This window comes from Paramormyrops kingsleyae, chromosome 20, assembly GCF_048594095.1.
Source record: "Paramormyrops kingsleyae isolate MSU_618 chromosome 20, PKINGS_0.4, whole genome shotgun sequence".
NCBI lineage: Eukaryota > Metazoa > Chordata > Actinopteri > Osteoglossiformes > Mormyridae > Paramormyrops > Paramormyrops kingsleyae.
The window spans coordinates 15,392,087-15,408,318 of record NC_132816.1 but is presented as its reverse complement, the minus strand read 5'-3'; the positions used below and the strand labels follow the sequence as shown (position 1 = coordinate 15,408,318).

Sequence of the window (16,232 nt, the reverse complement as noted above, 5' to 3'; positions counted from 1 at the left end):
ACAGCACCAAATACTCCGAGGTGTTCTTGACTATGTAGAAATTTCCTAATTGTGGTCCAGACGACCCGGTTATATGGTCTTATGTTTAATTAATGTAGATGGAAAAACATGAATACTAAGCAACTTCTGTTGGTGTTTCCGGTTACAATGATTGAACGAAAGTAGAAATAAAGAGCAGTTCCATGTATGGCTGTAACTACTGTGATATGTTTCTCATAGGTGGGGAAAGTTACGGTTATATGTGAGCAGCAGCGGGTGTGTAGACTTTAATCACCTTAAGTTTTAACATGACGTCCCAAGATTGCTCCTCCATGAAAGGAAGCTGCTCAACCGTAACTGCGTGTGTTCAAATGCCGAATCGTACTAAGTGATGCAAGTCGTGCAAATGCCAGACATGCAAAAACCCCCTGGTTCCTGTCAATGACCATGGACACTGCCCTCTAGCGTTCACAAAAAGACTTCCAGTTGGGGACAATGAACTTTTTATTGGAGCTGTCGCCAGTTTTAAAGAATATTGCAATATATACATAGATTTTATAAACGCTTTGGGAGCAAATTAAAGTTTTAGTTAATTTAGGGACCACACAGGATTTTTTTTTGCCCTAATTAATTCTGAGTGTAAAACTTGTGAAACTTTTAAGGATGTTCAAGCGTTTGGCTTAGTTCTCTGTAAAATACAACACAATTAATCTTTTAAATTGAAGACACGGGGACATATTTTTGTGACGACTCAACGAAGCACTGACAGGTGACCATGCATCCTCACATACGTGTCCTGGGTTTGCTATTAGTGCGCATACACGATTTTTAAATCGTGAAAAATGACACGCTAGTTCATGTGATAGACATAAATACAATTTTGTCATACCACTGTATACTGCCTTACGACAATAATACAGTACAAACGTGCTGCCAGCGTAAATGAGAATTCCAAATTTTATTGAAACTAATAAAAACACAATTTTGTATGCTTGTAAACTAGTCTTTTTCGCGGCTCATGGGAGCCGCACCCTGCCCCCATGGGGTGTTATCTGATGGTTCAGTGCAGGGCTGCTTCTAGCTCCGGTAACAGACCTGCAGAGTGAAGTTTACCTGCGTTGTCCATCCTGCGGCATAACAAAACGCCACTTTGGAGCAGAGGACGCGTGGAGTCAGGACAACTCCAGCAGTGGCGCTGAAACGAGTCCGTACCCGCGGCAAGGTCTCCGTCAAATATTTATGAATGATCCGGGACTCTGACCGACTGCAACCCCGGAGAAGAAAAGATTTTTTTTTTTAAACCTGGTGAAAGTACTGCAACATGGCCTCCTGTCCTACTGCAGGTGAAAGTGACTCTGTGCAGGTGAGGTGAACAGTTCAGTTGGGGGTCTGCTAAATCCACACTGATCAGAGCTTTAATATTGTGATTTCTTTATTTTTTTGTATTAGCGATTGCATGATTGCACATTAGAGGTGCCGAGTTCACTGTGCTTCAGCTTCACAAGTGTGCAACAAGTTGCGCTGGAATATGGAAAGTAGCATATGGACGATTCATCGGATAGGCATTCTCAGCTCGTGTGACATTAACGTGTGATTTCTGCCTGAAACCAGAATACAGCTAGTTATTTGTATAGCTTTTAGTTTGATTTGTTGCTTGAGTTTATAACTATCTGGGTGCATGTTTGGAGAGTGTAGTTAAACAATACGAAATACATTCGTTATTATTATTTTTTTTTGTTTACCTAAGATAACTTTCCCTATAAAATAGTATCGAACGGATGTTGTTAACTAAGACCAATTGTTGCGGAATTCATGTTCTAGCGTGTCCTGTGTGAAATATGTGGATTGTAATGGAATCTGGAGACTTTTACACACGTACGAGGAATCATAAATGCGGGGCCATGCAGCTCTCCGTGAAGTGACTGTATATCGAGTAAAAAGTTAAGGACGACAGATCTATGTCAGGAAATCGAAATAAGGTGTTGGTAATATACTTCTGTAGAGCGACACTTAATACTACAAAGCTGATTCGAGAAGACTCCTGACGTTAATAAATCTTTCGAGTTTATGAAAAATGGAAACGGATTAAAATCTAGCGCTGTCAAAGCTTAACTAGATGAACAAGTCGACAGCCTCAGAAACGATGGTGTGCAGTAAAACGGCATAACTAAATTACCCTGAGTGGCCATTACAGACGAGCCTACCTCCCAATGATGATGAACAATATCCAGTAATTTGTTGCTTATCACGCAACTATTTATATGCTAGCTGTTCACGTGACTCAGTCCCGTCCCCCCAAATGACTAGGACGTACAGTACAGCACCACAAACAGGGGCAAACATTATTCTCATTTGTCAAACACATGTTCTGATTCTTCATGACTGTAGTGAGCGCTCGGCTTTCTCCAATCACAGCAATACTCCGCGTTCGCAGACACGTATAGGGCGCACAATGGCACGACCAAAATATTATTTTAATATTATTTTTTTCCAGATGAAATCCTTCATAAAGTAAGCATTTGTGTCAATACATAAGACGTTGTTTGTTTATTTATTATTGTTTCCTTAATATGGTAATTTGTTCAGATGGTTGTACCAACTGACATTTTTTTGCATTTTAAGATGCAAAAGTATTGAAACTGTATTGAAAATATACTCACACTAAACAGGTTTCATGCAGTAATGTTAGCCAGGATTGATACAGAATAATGGACTTGGACAAAAAATGCATGTCATTCACTCATATACACCCAGCCTTACCTTCCCACGCTGTGCATACACACCTCACTACACGCAGGTCCTAGGCATGCTATGAGCAATGTAAAAAAGCATACAACACGATCTACAGCTTCAGTTCCATTCTGTGTGTGTGTGTGTGTGTGTGTGTGTTATGACTGCTTGGATAGGGCAGGTGTTTCACTTGATTTCCTAACACAACCTTTTGTAGTCTGTACTCGCACTGTCATGGTTAAAAAACGATTACCTGGGGTTGAGAGCGTTAGGATTGTTTTGAGATTTTTGTTTGTTGCACTCAAGTTTGGGGTGCATGCCCCTAAATGCCAGACAGTCTGTATATGAATGTATAAATGTTAGATTAGGCGAAATTATGAAGTAACAGGGAAGATGGCAACTGAATACTGATTATTTTTCACTTTGTCACTTGATGCATCGTTCCATGTATGAATGATTAAGCACTTTATACCGCTGGATGTAGAAGTACAAAGTAAAATAAAAGTAAATTCTGTCAGATCTGCACCAAGATTCTGCCTCTACACCTTGTCACCTGGTGGCTGAAGAGAAATTGATCTACATGATTCTCCAAGTAGTTTTACTGCTGTCCCTTGGGTGTGGATAAGTGATTGTCAGGAACGTAATCACTTTAGGTATTTTGGTATTTCTTGGAGGTCTTGTTAGCAGTGACCTGCTAACACCTTTATCTGTGACAACACCGCTGTATATTACTTGGCTGAATAACATTCAGCCATTGCCAGACAATGCAGTGCAAGACAAATCTAATATTTTGTGTGTGTGTGTGTGTGTGTGTGTGTGTATAAAAAATATATATCCACACTGGATCCAGCAATTTTAGCTATAATCTAGGTAGAAATCACTTCATGTTTAAAAACTATTTTGCAGAGCTACGTGTGTATTTAATATTTTAATGTTACTATTTAATATTCAATATTTTAACATTTAATATAACGACTACAATTAATATAATTAGGCTATAATATTTTTAGGCTACAGTTTTGTAGAGCTAGATATTATAAAAATATCCAGCACTACAGTTGTTTTTATCATAATCTGTCATAATCCTTGATGGAACATTGTGACTTCTGCCTGGAATTTAGCTAGAATTTTGACCCGCCTTTCTGAAGGCCCAAAGAATTGTGTTGAAACGGTATGATGAAAGTGTGTCTCAGTGTTGTTTTTCTGTCCGTTTGTGACTGCCTTCGTTTAAAGCTGTTACTCGGACGTAACGAGAATCCGTAACCGTTTGCCTTAGTTTCTGGCACTTTCACAGCGAGTGTTTTACAAGGGCACGGTTGGGTTCTTTAAAGGGACAACTCTAGGTCATCCATTCACTGTTTTTTTCCCCTCTGTGTTGTGCTTTTCTTAAGACCTCCTTTTGTTGAGCCTCTGAATGGAGATTTCAAAATAGTTCAGTTTTTTTCACTTTGAACTTCTTCTTCTTGTTAAATTATGTATCCAGTTCCGATTCTTCCTCTTTGTTCCACGACACTTGCTTGATTTTGACTTGATTTGTTCTCTGCTCAATGGGGACAAAGTTTGCTTATAGGAATTTGCATTCTGTTGTGCAGATGGGAAGGAAAGACAGGTTGGTAGAATTGCATGAAGGATCTTGCATGAACTTCACTTTGTGGTTAATGGGATGGTGTTTAGCTCAGAAGTTTAGACATTTGTGCCAGCGTCTGGATGGTTTCATGTCACTGTTGGACCCTTGAGCAAGGTCCTTAATCCTTGCTGCTCTAGGGACACTGCTTGATGGTTGACCCTGCTCTTTGACCTCAAAACTGTTTATCATAGAGATCAAGATGGACAGGGCATGTGAAAATCAGAAAATCCCAATAATGTGCATTGTGGAAGCACTGATAGACTAGCTATGTATTGTCATGCCAGAAATATGCAAACTGGTCATTCAAAGGGTACGATGATTTATTTGACCTCCTACAGATGGGAACAATGGAATAATGAACCAATCACCTTGTTTGACCATGACCCAGAATGGTACGGGAGGGAAAAAAACCGCCACGCTTCACGTTCCCCTCGCTGCCAGGAGCATTAACAATACGGCGAATCGTTCATATGATGTCGTCTAATCGCAGGCCGTCTGCCGCGTCAAGAGATGGGTCTCTTATCATGACAGCAGGGCTCTTTGTGCTTAACGCCCAGCTGTCGGTGACGTAATAATCGAATGAATGGCCCTGCAGCTGTGAATCTATTTTTTATTTTTTTTTAATCCTGTAGTGGATTTTGCTGATGGCATGATGACATCTAATTCACCAAGATCTCGGGTACCGCTTGTCTGGAAAACAATGGAGATTTCTGTGTTTGGTGGATTGTTTTAGTAAAACGTGGCACCCCACCTCCCCCCAACACACAGTGAACGAACAGCCACACAGTGAAGTTCTGTTAATTCTGAGAGGGAAATTGAATTGAAGAATGAAGACTAAATATTCCAACAACTATGAAACTGAGCAAATCTTATCAAGGTCAACTGTGAACAGAAATATTTTTATGGCTTGCGTGCTGCTTTTGTTGGAGTATGTTTGCGTATAATTAATTTCCTATTTTTAAAAACCCTTGATATGAGATTCTTGGAGGATGTTCTGACCTCTTTGGCTCACAGAATGCTTGAAGTTGAAGCTCAGTGTCTCATGGCAGCAGAATTTGGGGTCACTGTATCTGTAGTGGTTAATTAGCTGCTGTCACTTTTTTTTTGTGGGGGGGGGGGCGGGGTTGATGTGATGTCAGATGACAGCATAGTGTTTAGTGCAAAAGAAGTATTAAAAGTGCTTTTACTTCCGTGGTGCATTAATCGTCACCAATGTCATGAGTTGTTTCCAGAGGCCTGGATCTCAAGGTTACCAAGCAAATCTGCCATTTCATACATCACTGATCACACGTGGCACAGAGTAAAATCTTTAAATGTGACTTTGGTATTTATTTCTGCAGTTTCACTACAGTACTTTTTTTACCATTTAATTTTAATTTGTGCTGTTGTATCAAACCATTCTAGGTTCCAATAGAACATCTGTTAGACTGTTATAACTGGGGGAAAATGGCATGTGTTGATTCTTGTTTCTTAATTCCTGTGATCCTGCTCAACGGGTGTACGTTTGATCATATTTTGTCCCCTATGAGACATGAATGAAATGATAATTCCTCAGTACCCAAGAAGAAGTGAGCTCAGGCTCTCCGGGTCTGTTTTAAATCGAGCCTTACTAAGATTTAAGGCACCCTAATTGGAAATGTAATTGAAAAGGTAATTAAAATACCATACCCCCCCCCTCCCCCAGCCTGCATTAAAGCCCACATTAAAAGTGCATTGGGCAGTCGTAATAAATTTGTAAATTTCAAACAAACTGCCCCAGGGAATTAAGTCACTTAATTCTGAATTGGTTACAATAAAAAGTAAATTAAAATGGATATAAAAACGAATTGCTCTGTGTTCATTGTGGTCGTTGCATAACTGTCGCCATAATTTACTGCCGCAAATGCAAATTGTATGACAAGATATCATTTCAAACAAATGAGTGTCTTTGTTCTTTTATAGCAGGTCTAGCAGTAAGCAGTAGAAATGATTATGAAAACTGTGGCATTTTTCCGAGTCACCTGCCGCCCCACCTTCAGGCATGTCAAGACCATATTTTTCTTTTCTGAGTATCTTTCCGATCGGTAAGTTAATGTGTACTCAGAGATGATAGTTCGCCGAAGGCTTGTGCGATGGCTTGTCGTTTGGTCCAAGCGGTGTCTCTGCCTGGAAACGTGACGACAGTGTCTTTGTATGTGGGCATTCAGCCAATGAGAATCGTGTCTAATTACGGATTTGTGCAATTTATTTGTGTCAGTAGGATTGAAAATAAGGCCTAATATACCATGGAAAGAGAACTGAAAGCTTGACCTTCAGTCATGTCTCTGCAAAGATGTGAATCATGCAGCAGGGGTTGCCTACTGAAGAGAGGGTTTATCCTTGGATTTCAGGGAGCAGGCAAATTATCTATCAGCCTTATGCTAAACGAGCATCAAAATAAAACTGGAAATGCCCATGACTCTGTTTCCAAATGTACTTTTTGCGCATGAAAACAGTCTGACCGAAGATTAAGAGACTGTTGCCCTTGCATGACTGTTTAAACAATGATGTTCAATCTTATCGGTTTCATGTCTTTACTGCAAATAAGGATGTCCTGCTGATGATGTCGTAGGCTGGAGGACCTGGAGCCAGGGGAGCTGAAGCGATGCAGAACGTTGGGCGCGTGTATGGATGTGTCTGCTGGATGGCTCCCTGTTAATTATTATCCGTCCGACCCGTGACTTTGACCTAGCAGTGGCTAAGGCCCTGTTTGCTACTCCGGGTGCCCTTAGTCCTACAAGGTAGTAAAAGACTTGCATCTAGACTGAGTGTTTTGGGGGCCTGGACCGGGTTTGAAGAGAGACCACCGTGAAGGTTAAGCTTAGGCTAAGTTGTGTGTTAGGTTTACTGCTTGATCCTTACCAAAGCACTTACTTTGACTTCTCTACATGTCACATTCCTGCAGAGTGCTGATAGGTCCTCAGGAGCAATGACTCTGCTGTCCTGTAAGACTCAAGCACCTCACATACTACAGTATATATTAAGCGGATAACTGCCGCGTTGTAGGAATATTTAGGTATTCTCAAATTCCAAACACGCAGCCAGTAGAATAGTTTAAATATTTATCAAGAGTGAATTCTCAGAAGGCATGTAAAATCTTTTGATCACTTTAAAGTATCTTGTTTGCAGATCTGTTGGGTCATTTTAGAGGAAATGAGGAAATGTTCAAAAGGTTATCAAAAGTTATGTGCCGTAAGGTAGCTGATGCATTGTGGGGGAAAAAAATGGCAATTGTCTTCATGGATCCTATATTCGCTTTCACTCCGCTGGAACTTTTTTTTTCTGGAACCAGAACCTTTTTCTGGAACCAGGGACTTTTTGTCATGTTCACACTGCAGGAACCTGGCCTGATTGTAGTTCCTCGGAGGCAGTTCCCGAATCCTTTTTTTAGTACCTACTCCAGACTCAGTACTTTCCATTAGAAGTGCTGGGGAGGCTCTTACAGCGATAGCTTGCTGACTGGTTGACCTTAAGCACCGGCGCCAACTTGGAAGTTGCGCAGACGTGCAGAAAAGGAGATGCAGCGGCACAAAAATTGTGCAGATGGAATTACCCCAATTACATTTATTTTTGTATATGTTTGTATCCCAGTTACATTTAATGCAACAATTAATGCATTATTTGCTTGTGTCTGAATTTTCCTATGCAATAATATGAAATCGCTAACTAATATACTTTTGTCTAATATCGACAGTGCCGTGGGTGAAACTTTTCAGTGCTTATTTGCAGGATAACATTACATCATTTTTTATTGTGTGGGAAACGAAAGATCGAATTGCTGGCCAGACTTAATAATACTCATAAACATGTCATGGGTCATATAAACGAAAGGCTGTGTCCCGTTTTTGATCGCGATGGATTTCCCCCCAATAACTAGCAAAAAACTAACACAACAGCTTATTCACCCTCTGTTGTTTGGTGTGGTGGTGTAGTTTCTTATGAAATCATGTGAAATTTTAACTTTATTTTTTTTTCTTGCTTATTTAGCATAAGATCCCAGCGACACGCAAAAGTGATCAGGAGCTACAAAAGTTTCAGGTCGAGAGCCCAGGGACTTGCAGTTGGTATTCAGACTTTGCAGTAGCAGATGAAGAGATTTAGATTTTTGGTTCAAATTAAGGCATTTAGTCATACTGATGAATATACTTCAAGTGGCTATAGAGAGGCCCAATAAAGTCTGATACTTCAGTATCATTTAAACCTTCTGAACCTACCTAAGTGTCACTGGCTACCGAAGGGGTAGTGAAGCATTCTTCGCTCACTGGTTCTGGAAGCTTCTTGTGTCTGAGGCCAGCCCTGTAGAACATAACATTTACATTTCAAAAGGTGCGGAGGGAATAAAACTATCAGTCCCAGAGTGATGCGCGCACCTCATTTACGTTTGCTGCACGACCATTTTAGGAGCGAAAACATGCCTTTCGCCGGCTTTTGTTCTCCCTGGTTTTCCTGACGCGGAGCCAGATTATAAATCCGCTGGTATAATGTGTTAAAGGGAAGACCCTGCTGACTGATCAGTGTTTGGGTCTGCAGTTTCTCACATGGGCCTTATGGCCGGGACAGTCTGTCATTCGTAAGGCCTTTGGAATCCCTGGGTTGGGGGGGGGGGGGGGGTCTTGCAAAGGGTGCCCTTTTGTTGTGGGTGCTGTAAACAAAACCTGAAAGACCTTGACCCCCCCGATTCGCAGTGGTCATTGCTGTCTTCCGCTAGGATGGCAGAATGTGAAAAGCTTTATTTTTTTGTTTTTTTTAAAGCAGTGTGATTAATTGTTTTTTTTTTTTTTTTTAAAGTGGAAGCTCTGTTCTGACACGAACGGGCCTGTGATCGCTGTGAGGTAAGGCTGTGAAAATGCCTGCCATGGGACTGAGCCAAACCACGCTTCTTCATCCTGTATATGCAAATGAGGCGAGCCGCGCGTTACCTGGGACATCCAGCTCCGCCACGCCGATAACGCAGCCTTCAGTCAAACAGCGTGTATCTGTTCCCCTCTAATGAGCCATTGAGGACCACTTTCGTTTCTGAGGCTTGTTTTCTCTGTCACGGGAATCAGTGCCGTCGTCCTGAGTGTTTTTGGGCTTTTCTCCTTTCACCAACGGCCCATGCAGGCTATCGGCTACTCTTTCCGGCAGTGATGTTCTGTCAAAGGCCTTTTGTCGTCCCTTGTCACTCTTCACTACGGTAGCGTGGCCCAGTTAATGTGTGTTTCTCACTGTCTAGACAGGGGTGTGTTGCCATAAAGCTTCTGTGGGAGTGACACTGTTGCTCCCCCCCATGATTCCAAGGTCAATTTGCACTTTTGTTCATTTGACACTAGTCCAGTAGAATGAATTAGAGTTTCGAGATCAGTGGTGATTGTTAACAGCACACAGTGCACAACACCAGACTGTGTCCTCAGCGTGTGGCTCAGTGGGCTAAGCCTGTGTGCCTGTAATCACAAGGTCGCCGGTTCAAACCCAGCCTCGGCACGTCTGCGGCTCCTTGAGCAAGGCCCTTAACCCCCAGCTCCCTGGGTGCTGCCATGGGTGGCTGCGCTTCGTGGACATCTTGCTTACAAAGTGCAAGCTCAGGGAGACGTTAAAAAAAAAAAGTCAATTTCCCCATGGGGATTAATAAAGTGATTATTATTATAATTATTACCATTCATGTGGGCTCCCTAGGATTTGAACCCACAACCTTTGCACCATTAAAACAATGCTCCACTTCACCACCATCTCCATGTTTATAAGGGTTCACCAGCATCCTCCAGAGTGTTTGCCCTGGTATGCAAAATGAACCCCCCCCCCAGTTGATTTCTTTGAAATGCAACCCTCTGGTTCAGTGTCTGTGGGCTGTCACTGACCTTCGATCGGTTCTGCCGCGATAACAGTCAGGAATGTGGTTGGCCTCCCCCCTTCATGAACAGTTTGTTGTGTTTAGCGTTTGCAGTTCCCGATTCCTGACGCACGTTTGAAAACTGATAAATACTTTCAACCTTGAGGTCAGTCACAAGTGGATCGACGTGACCTTTCGCGTGCCCATATTGACCTTTTCGGCTTGTGTGGGACTCGACAAGCCACAGAGGCAAATATCTGGCCCAGTTGTGCCATAATGAATTCACTGGCCATTGTTTTGGTTGTGACCCCTGCCCTGGTCTCCTCTCCCTTCGCTTTGTGAAGATATTTTAGCCTTTCCCTTTCTTCAAGATTGGCTACAAGGTCAAGTTGGGTTTTCGGCCATCTTGAAATATCTAGCAGAGTTTAAAATACGGTGGCAGTGTAGCTATTTATGAAACCTTTTTGATTGTTGGTAGTAAAATAAGTGCAGACTGGGAAGGACAAAACTGATAAGGAAACTACTTTATAGGTGGGAAGGAAAAAGTTTTATACCCCACTCTGAACACACAAAAAATTCATTTCCATCTAGACCAGGGAGCTGTGTGTGCTTGTGCAGGACGATGGTGCGATTTTTAATATCGACGTCACATGTTATGCATATATAAAAAACTTCTGTTAGATGATAAATTCATTTCTGGCTGTAGTTTTTTTTGGGTACATTTTCAACGGGCAGGAAAACCACATTGCGTTATTTGAAATTTTTCCAATATCGTGCCCCCATATTTTTTGCTTTTGACTAAGTGCTGAGGTAATCTGCTGAAATAAATCTTTCTCTTGAAGAGAAGTACATCTGTGTACACAGCAGTCCACTAAGACCTGTGCGGCATGAATCATTACTGCTGATCTCCAGAATAATTTGCCTCCTGTCACGACTCAGTGGGTAGCACACTAGCCTTGCTCCTCCAGGGTTGAGGGTTCGATTCACCCACAGTTCTGTCTGTATTGGTGGGATGTGTATGTTCTTTCTGTGTTCCTGCAATCCAAAAACATGCTCTGATGCTGTGTCTCTGTATTGCTTGTTGGTTCACTGTGAGCATGTTCTAGATTATTCTGTGGGGGGTATTTTCATGGCAGTAATGGTACGGCCGCACAGGTAGCCCCTCTCTCTCTTCTCACCCCGGATGACTTCAGTCAGCTGATCATGCATGTTGTGTGATGCATGTCTCTCATAGCCCTACAGACAAAGTTGCTATTGTTATCGGGTGATATCAAGTTGCAGGTGACAATGTGTCATTGTTAGGATAGCTTCTCAGGCATAAGTGCAGGAAGGGACTTTGTGTCACTATACTGACATGCCCGATAGCACTTAGTGTCCCAGAGGGAATGAAAGGGACCAGTGTTGCTTCATTGCATGGTCTTCATTTTTGTGAGGCGGATTGTTTACCATACAGCAATCTGCTTTTAATAAAAAAAATATTATGGTAGTTTTCTTTTTTTTTTGTGATGAACTCCTGTCAGTATTATTTTATTTATTTATTTATTATTATTATTATTATTATTATTATTATTATGACAGGCTTATGGGGGGGGGGTAGACTTTACTCCAGCTTGCCTTGGGCTGGGGTGCACCCTAGACAGGATGCCAATCCATCACAGGGCATAAGGCGGGGCTACACCTTGGATGGGATGCCAGTCCGTCGCAGGGCACAAAAACACACAGATGCCAGTTAGCCTGACCGGATGACTTCGGACTGTGGGAGGAAACGGGAGAAACCAGGAGGAAACCCACAAAAAACGGAGGGAAGGTGCAAACTCCAGTGCAGGGACACTGAAAGTGTGTATAACACATTGAGCCACTGTGCTAAGAATAACAGTGGTGATGATGATGATGATGATGATGATGATTGATGAAGAAGAAGAAAAATAAATGTTCCACAGCTGGCTTCCAAGGCAGCTCATAAGTCCTACTTCATACACAATAATCCCATTAAAACTAACAGGCCGAAATGGAAAAAGTCACAATCTCCATCCCAGAGACACAGAGGAATTCTTCTTAATTATGTCGGTAAAGCTTAAGCCTTTCTTGTTGGTAATGAGTTTTTTTTTTAATCAAATGGTAAGTTGATTAAGATGTGATCTCTTTTTTTTTAATAGTCTTTATTGCAGGGAGTAAAAATAATACCATTTGTGGGCTGGACCTGAATGAGGGGGGTGTTGTGTGGTGAGCTGGATCTCGTTTGTTGAACAACAGATGTTCTTTAGAATGACATAAAAAAGCAACATTTAAGGCTTGTTAGTTTTTGTGTTTTCCTTCTCCGTCAGAGCTAGGGGAAATTTAAAACTTTTTACTAGTATGGAATGACTAGAAAAGTTTCCTGGGGGTTTAAAAATTCACTTTGGGGGGAACTAAACAATGAAAAGATTACTGGGAGAGAAATTAGCAACATAACAGTAATTACTGATCTCTGCCTAAATCTTCATTGTCTTGAACATTCAGACTGAACCATACTGGATACAATGTTTCATTTTTTTATGACAGGGACAGAACAAACCAGAATGTGCATTACAGAAATTTTAATTTAGTCTGCATGTAATTCAAACCAAAAATATGCTTAGTGGCCCCTTTAGTAGATACTCATACCTAGTACCCAGTAGGACCCGCATTTGCATCCATAACCACTTCAAGGGTAGATGATTTGCCTTCAGAGAAGCCCTTTTGCACACCACTGTGGTGCTGAGCTGTTACTTGTGAATGTGACTCAGGCTTTCAGACTCACTCACGTGAGAAATCTTACGGCGAATCTCTTATGCCATTATACACCTAAAATTAGCTACATCAAAGGCACTGGGGTACTTTGCAAATACTACTGACTGTTTACAAGGTAATTAAATCGTTGCCAACATGTAAATGCGCGTGCCTGTGTGTGCAGACTTGTCTCGAAATTGAAAATGTCTGCTGGCCAGTTTGCAACCCAGGATATGCTGTTTGCTTTGGGAAGCCGGTGTACCTAATAAATTGGCCACTGAGGTATATCCCTTTTTCAAGATAAAATGAGGAACTGCAGAGTGTGTGTCTGGTTTGATTCTACATGATAACACCCTTAGCAGCTGTCCCATTATTTGTGTCTTCATTTACCTGACAGGTTTGCGTATTTCAGTCATCTATTCATACAGATGAGCAAAATCCTTCTTTAATGCAGAACACGTGCTCTTCTAAGCGACAGCAGTTGATTATTGAAGGTTTCATTCTGTGGGAAAAATATCTGATTTCTTTTATAGAGGAAGCAGCTCTCTGTAAACTTAAGGATTTGTTTGTGATAAGACGTACATTTTTATTTGCATTGGTCGGGACACGGTTATTGCTTCAGATTCCGTGAAATATCGCGCATTGAATTTTTACATCCTGGAGCCAGATTAGCAGTCATGTGATGTTTTTTTTTTCTTTTCAGATTTCGTCCCCATGTATATATTGCTAGGAAAAAGAGGATGCGTGCCTGTTTGTCGCCGGCTTTATGAAAAGGGGCGCGGTCGGTCTGCTCTGCGCGCCGGCTGCTCTCGCCACCAGCTGGGGTCGCCGGTCCGGCCGCCCATGTCCTTTCCTTACCTGAACCACAAGCAGCGGGACCCTGATCGGTAGCCAAGGGCTCCATGCTGACAGTGCTCTTTGTTAGGCGAGTACCACACAGTAACCAAATTCGCTTATGCGTTTTTAAAATCTTTGCGCCGTCCTTGTTTAACCTTCATGCCACGTCGTTCAGTGAATACTGTCTAGATTTTCGAGCAGAGTGTAATCAGAAGCTGAGGAGGAACAATTTTCTTATTCTAATGATGCAAAGGAGAAACTTGAAATTTGAGTCGGCATAATGTTTCTCTTTGAACGGCGTTACATGCCTTTTTTTGTAATGGAGTCTCCAGCATCACTCCGTTTTATCACCACCCCCCTCCCCGCAAAGCTTTGTTGTGCATCTCCTCCTGGCTTCCTAAGTGCTCACAGCTCCGCATGCATTAGTATTCCCTGGGAGCTCCCGTTGCCATGGAGAAACCATGCGGTTGTGTTTGGTTACCATGGGGATGCTCGGCCAAAACGCACCTCAAGCAAACCTGGGCATTTTTATGGCTTGTGCCTCCCATGAGTTTGGCTTCTAGCCAGACGGGGATATTCTATAAAAATTCTGCAACGAAAAATGTGCATTTTCTGTAATGGAATAATCTAAAACAATGCACCAGTCCAAATGTATACTTGTATGCTGCCAGCAGTGAGGTCAAAATTTAAAAATATGTCTCTACATATTATATCTAGTATGTCATGTGCTGTGTGCTCTCAATTTTGGTTTTGGCGACGCTCCTGTGGAGCGAGTCCCTTTGGCATTGGCCCCCACCAGGCAAGACACACAGGAAGAAGCGCGGCACACGAACACCAAGCCAAGTGTGACATCCTCTCCGCCGCATGGTGCTGGCGTCGAGTGCTTCTGGGACTCACCTCCGCTAATCCTGCCCTTCGCCGATGCTGTTAGTTTCCACAGGAGATTGGGGGAGCCATCTTAAATTAATTTTTTCCCCCCGCAGGTTATTGCCCAATGTGGTAAGCACATTTCTATACATTTAACCAGCTCTGTTTTGATACCAGATTTATATTGAAAGTAATTGCTCATTTGTAGCCACAGATTTTAAATTGCACCTGTTACGATAATCTGCTATTGGCCAATTTCTTGGGAATCCCGTTGGGCTAGATTATTCTGGAAAGGTTCTTCGGGCTGGCTGGACACACTGTTCCTAATAAATGTTACTCAGCTCACACTGTGTGACAGGCGGGTGAACCTCAATGTGATCCGAGTCCAGCAGATGTGGAATGGTCCTGCCTCCCCGTCAGCCTTCCGTCTCTTAGGTGATGGGACTTTCCTCGTGACTTTCCCTTCAGGTCCATTGTTGCATCTTTTGTGTGGTTTTATTTATAGCTTGTGTAATACAGATGTTTGCAGACAGGGGGAGTGCCACATGAAGGCAAGCTGTATCCGTTGTTCTGCTGCTCACTGAATGTCTCTGTGTTCAGCCTTTGATGTAAATAAGAGCTGGAATACAGAACATTTTATCTGGATACCTGTGGGTGATCTTGAAGAAACTTGCAGCTACTATTTCAAGGTGACATGAACTCTGGTACACATTATATTCATAGGAAAACCTTTTATATAACCCTTTCTCCGTAGGATTTTCATCTGTCCCACATCAGGTCATTGTTATATGCTTGCAGGATTTCACTTGTCTGCTACCTGACTATTGACATTCTGCTGAGTATGCAGTTTACCTGTAGGCTAATTTTGGGATGGGGAATGTGACAATTAAGGAAATGGTAGTATGACAAAAATATTGCGTCCATCAACTGAGCGTGTGGCTCAGTGGGCTAAGCCTGTGTACCTGTAATCACAAGGTCGCCGGTTCAAACCCAGCCTCAGCATGTCTGTGGGTCCTTGAGCAAAGCCCTTAACCCCCAGCTCCCTGGGGGCCCCAACAGGTGGCTGCCCTTCGCAGACAGCTTACCCTACAAAGAGCAAGTTGAGGGAGGTGTAAAAAAAAAAAAAAAAAAAAGGAATTTCTCCATGGGGATCAATATTTATCAATTATAATTAGTATCAATTATTATTATAATCTTTTATCTAGTGGTAGGTTAGTGCAAACTGGGAACCTGTTCCGGGAATTGCGGATAAAGACAGACATTCTCTCTGCACAGTTCAGAGATCTTGTTTCTCTTCCCAATTTCCAAACCTTTAGGTGAAACCCGATCATTAGGAGGAAAACCATGCAAACACCTGAAGAATATTTACGCTTTTGGCTAAGAATCATCCTTTTCCCTCCGTAACATGGACATTCTGTTACACACACCTTGATCTGGCACTTACTCAACAAAACAAATTCACTCCGGGGTATAATCAGATAAACTCTTGTACTGGATGTCTACCCATAATGCATTGTAATGTCCGTCACGAAAGAATGCAAAACCTGTCTGTGTTACCTTTTATCAAACAATGTGTTTCACAGATATGCTGATAAGATGCTGCTCACTTTCTGGCTT

At 42.2% G+C, this 16,232-nt stretch overlaps 1 protein-coding gene across 1 annotated transcript in view; it reads left to right on the top strand.

Annotated features, from left to right (window-relative positions):
- The first annotated feature begins 1,060 nt into the window (after window positions 1–1,060).
- The window catches only part of ank3b (ankyrin 3b), a 137,992-nt gene continuing 122,820 nt past the window's right edge, over window positions 1,061–16,232 (top strand). The window contains exon 1 of the mRNA XM_072703602.1: window positions 1,061–1,342. Within this exon, the coding sequence (XP_072559703.1) occupies window positions 1,301–1,342 (42 nt within the window). The 5' untranslated portion in view covers window positions 1,061–1,300. The remainder of the gene's footprint in view (window positions 1,343–16,232) is intronic.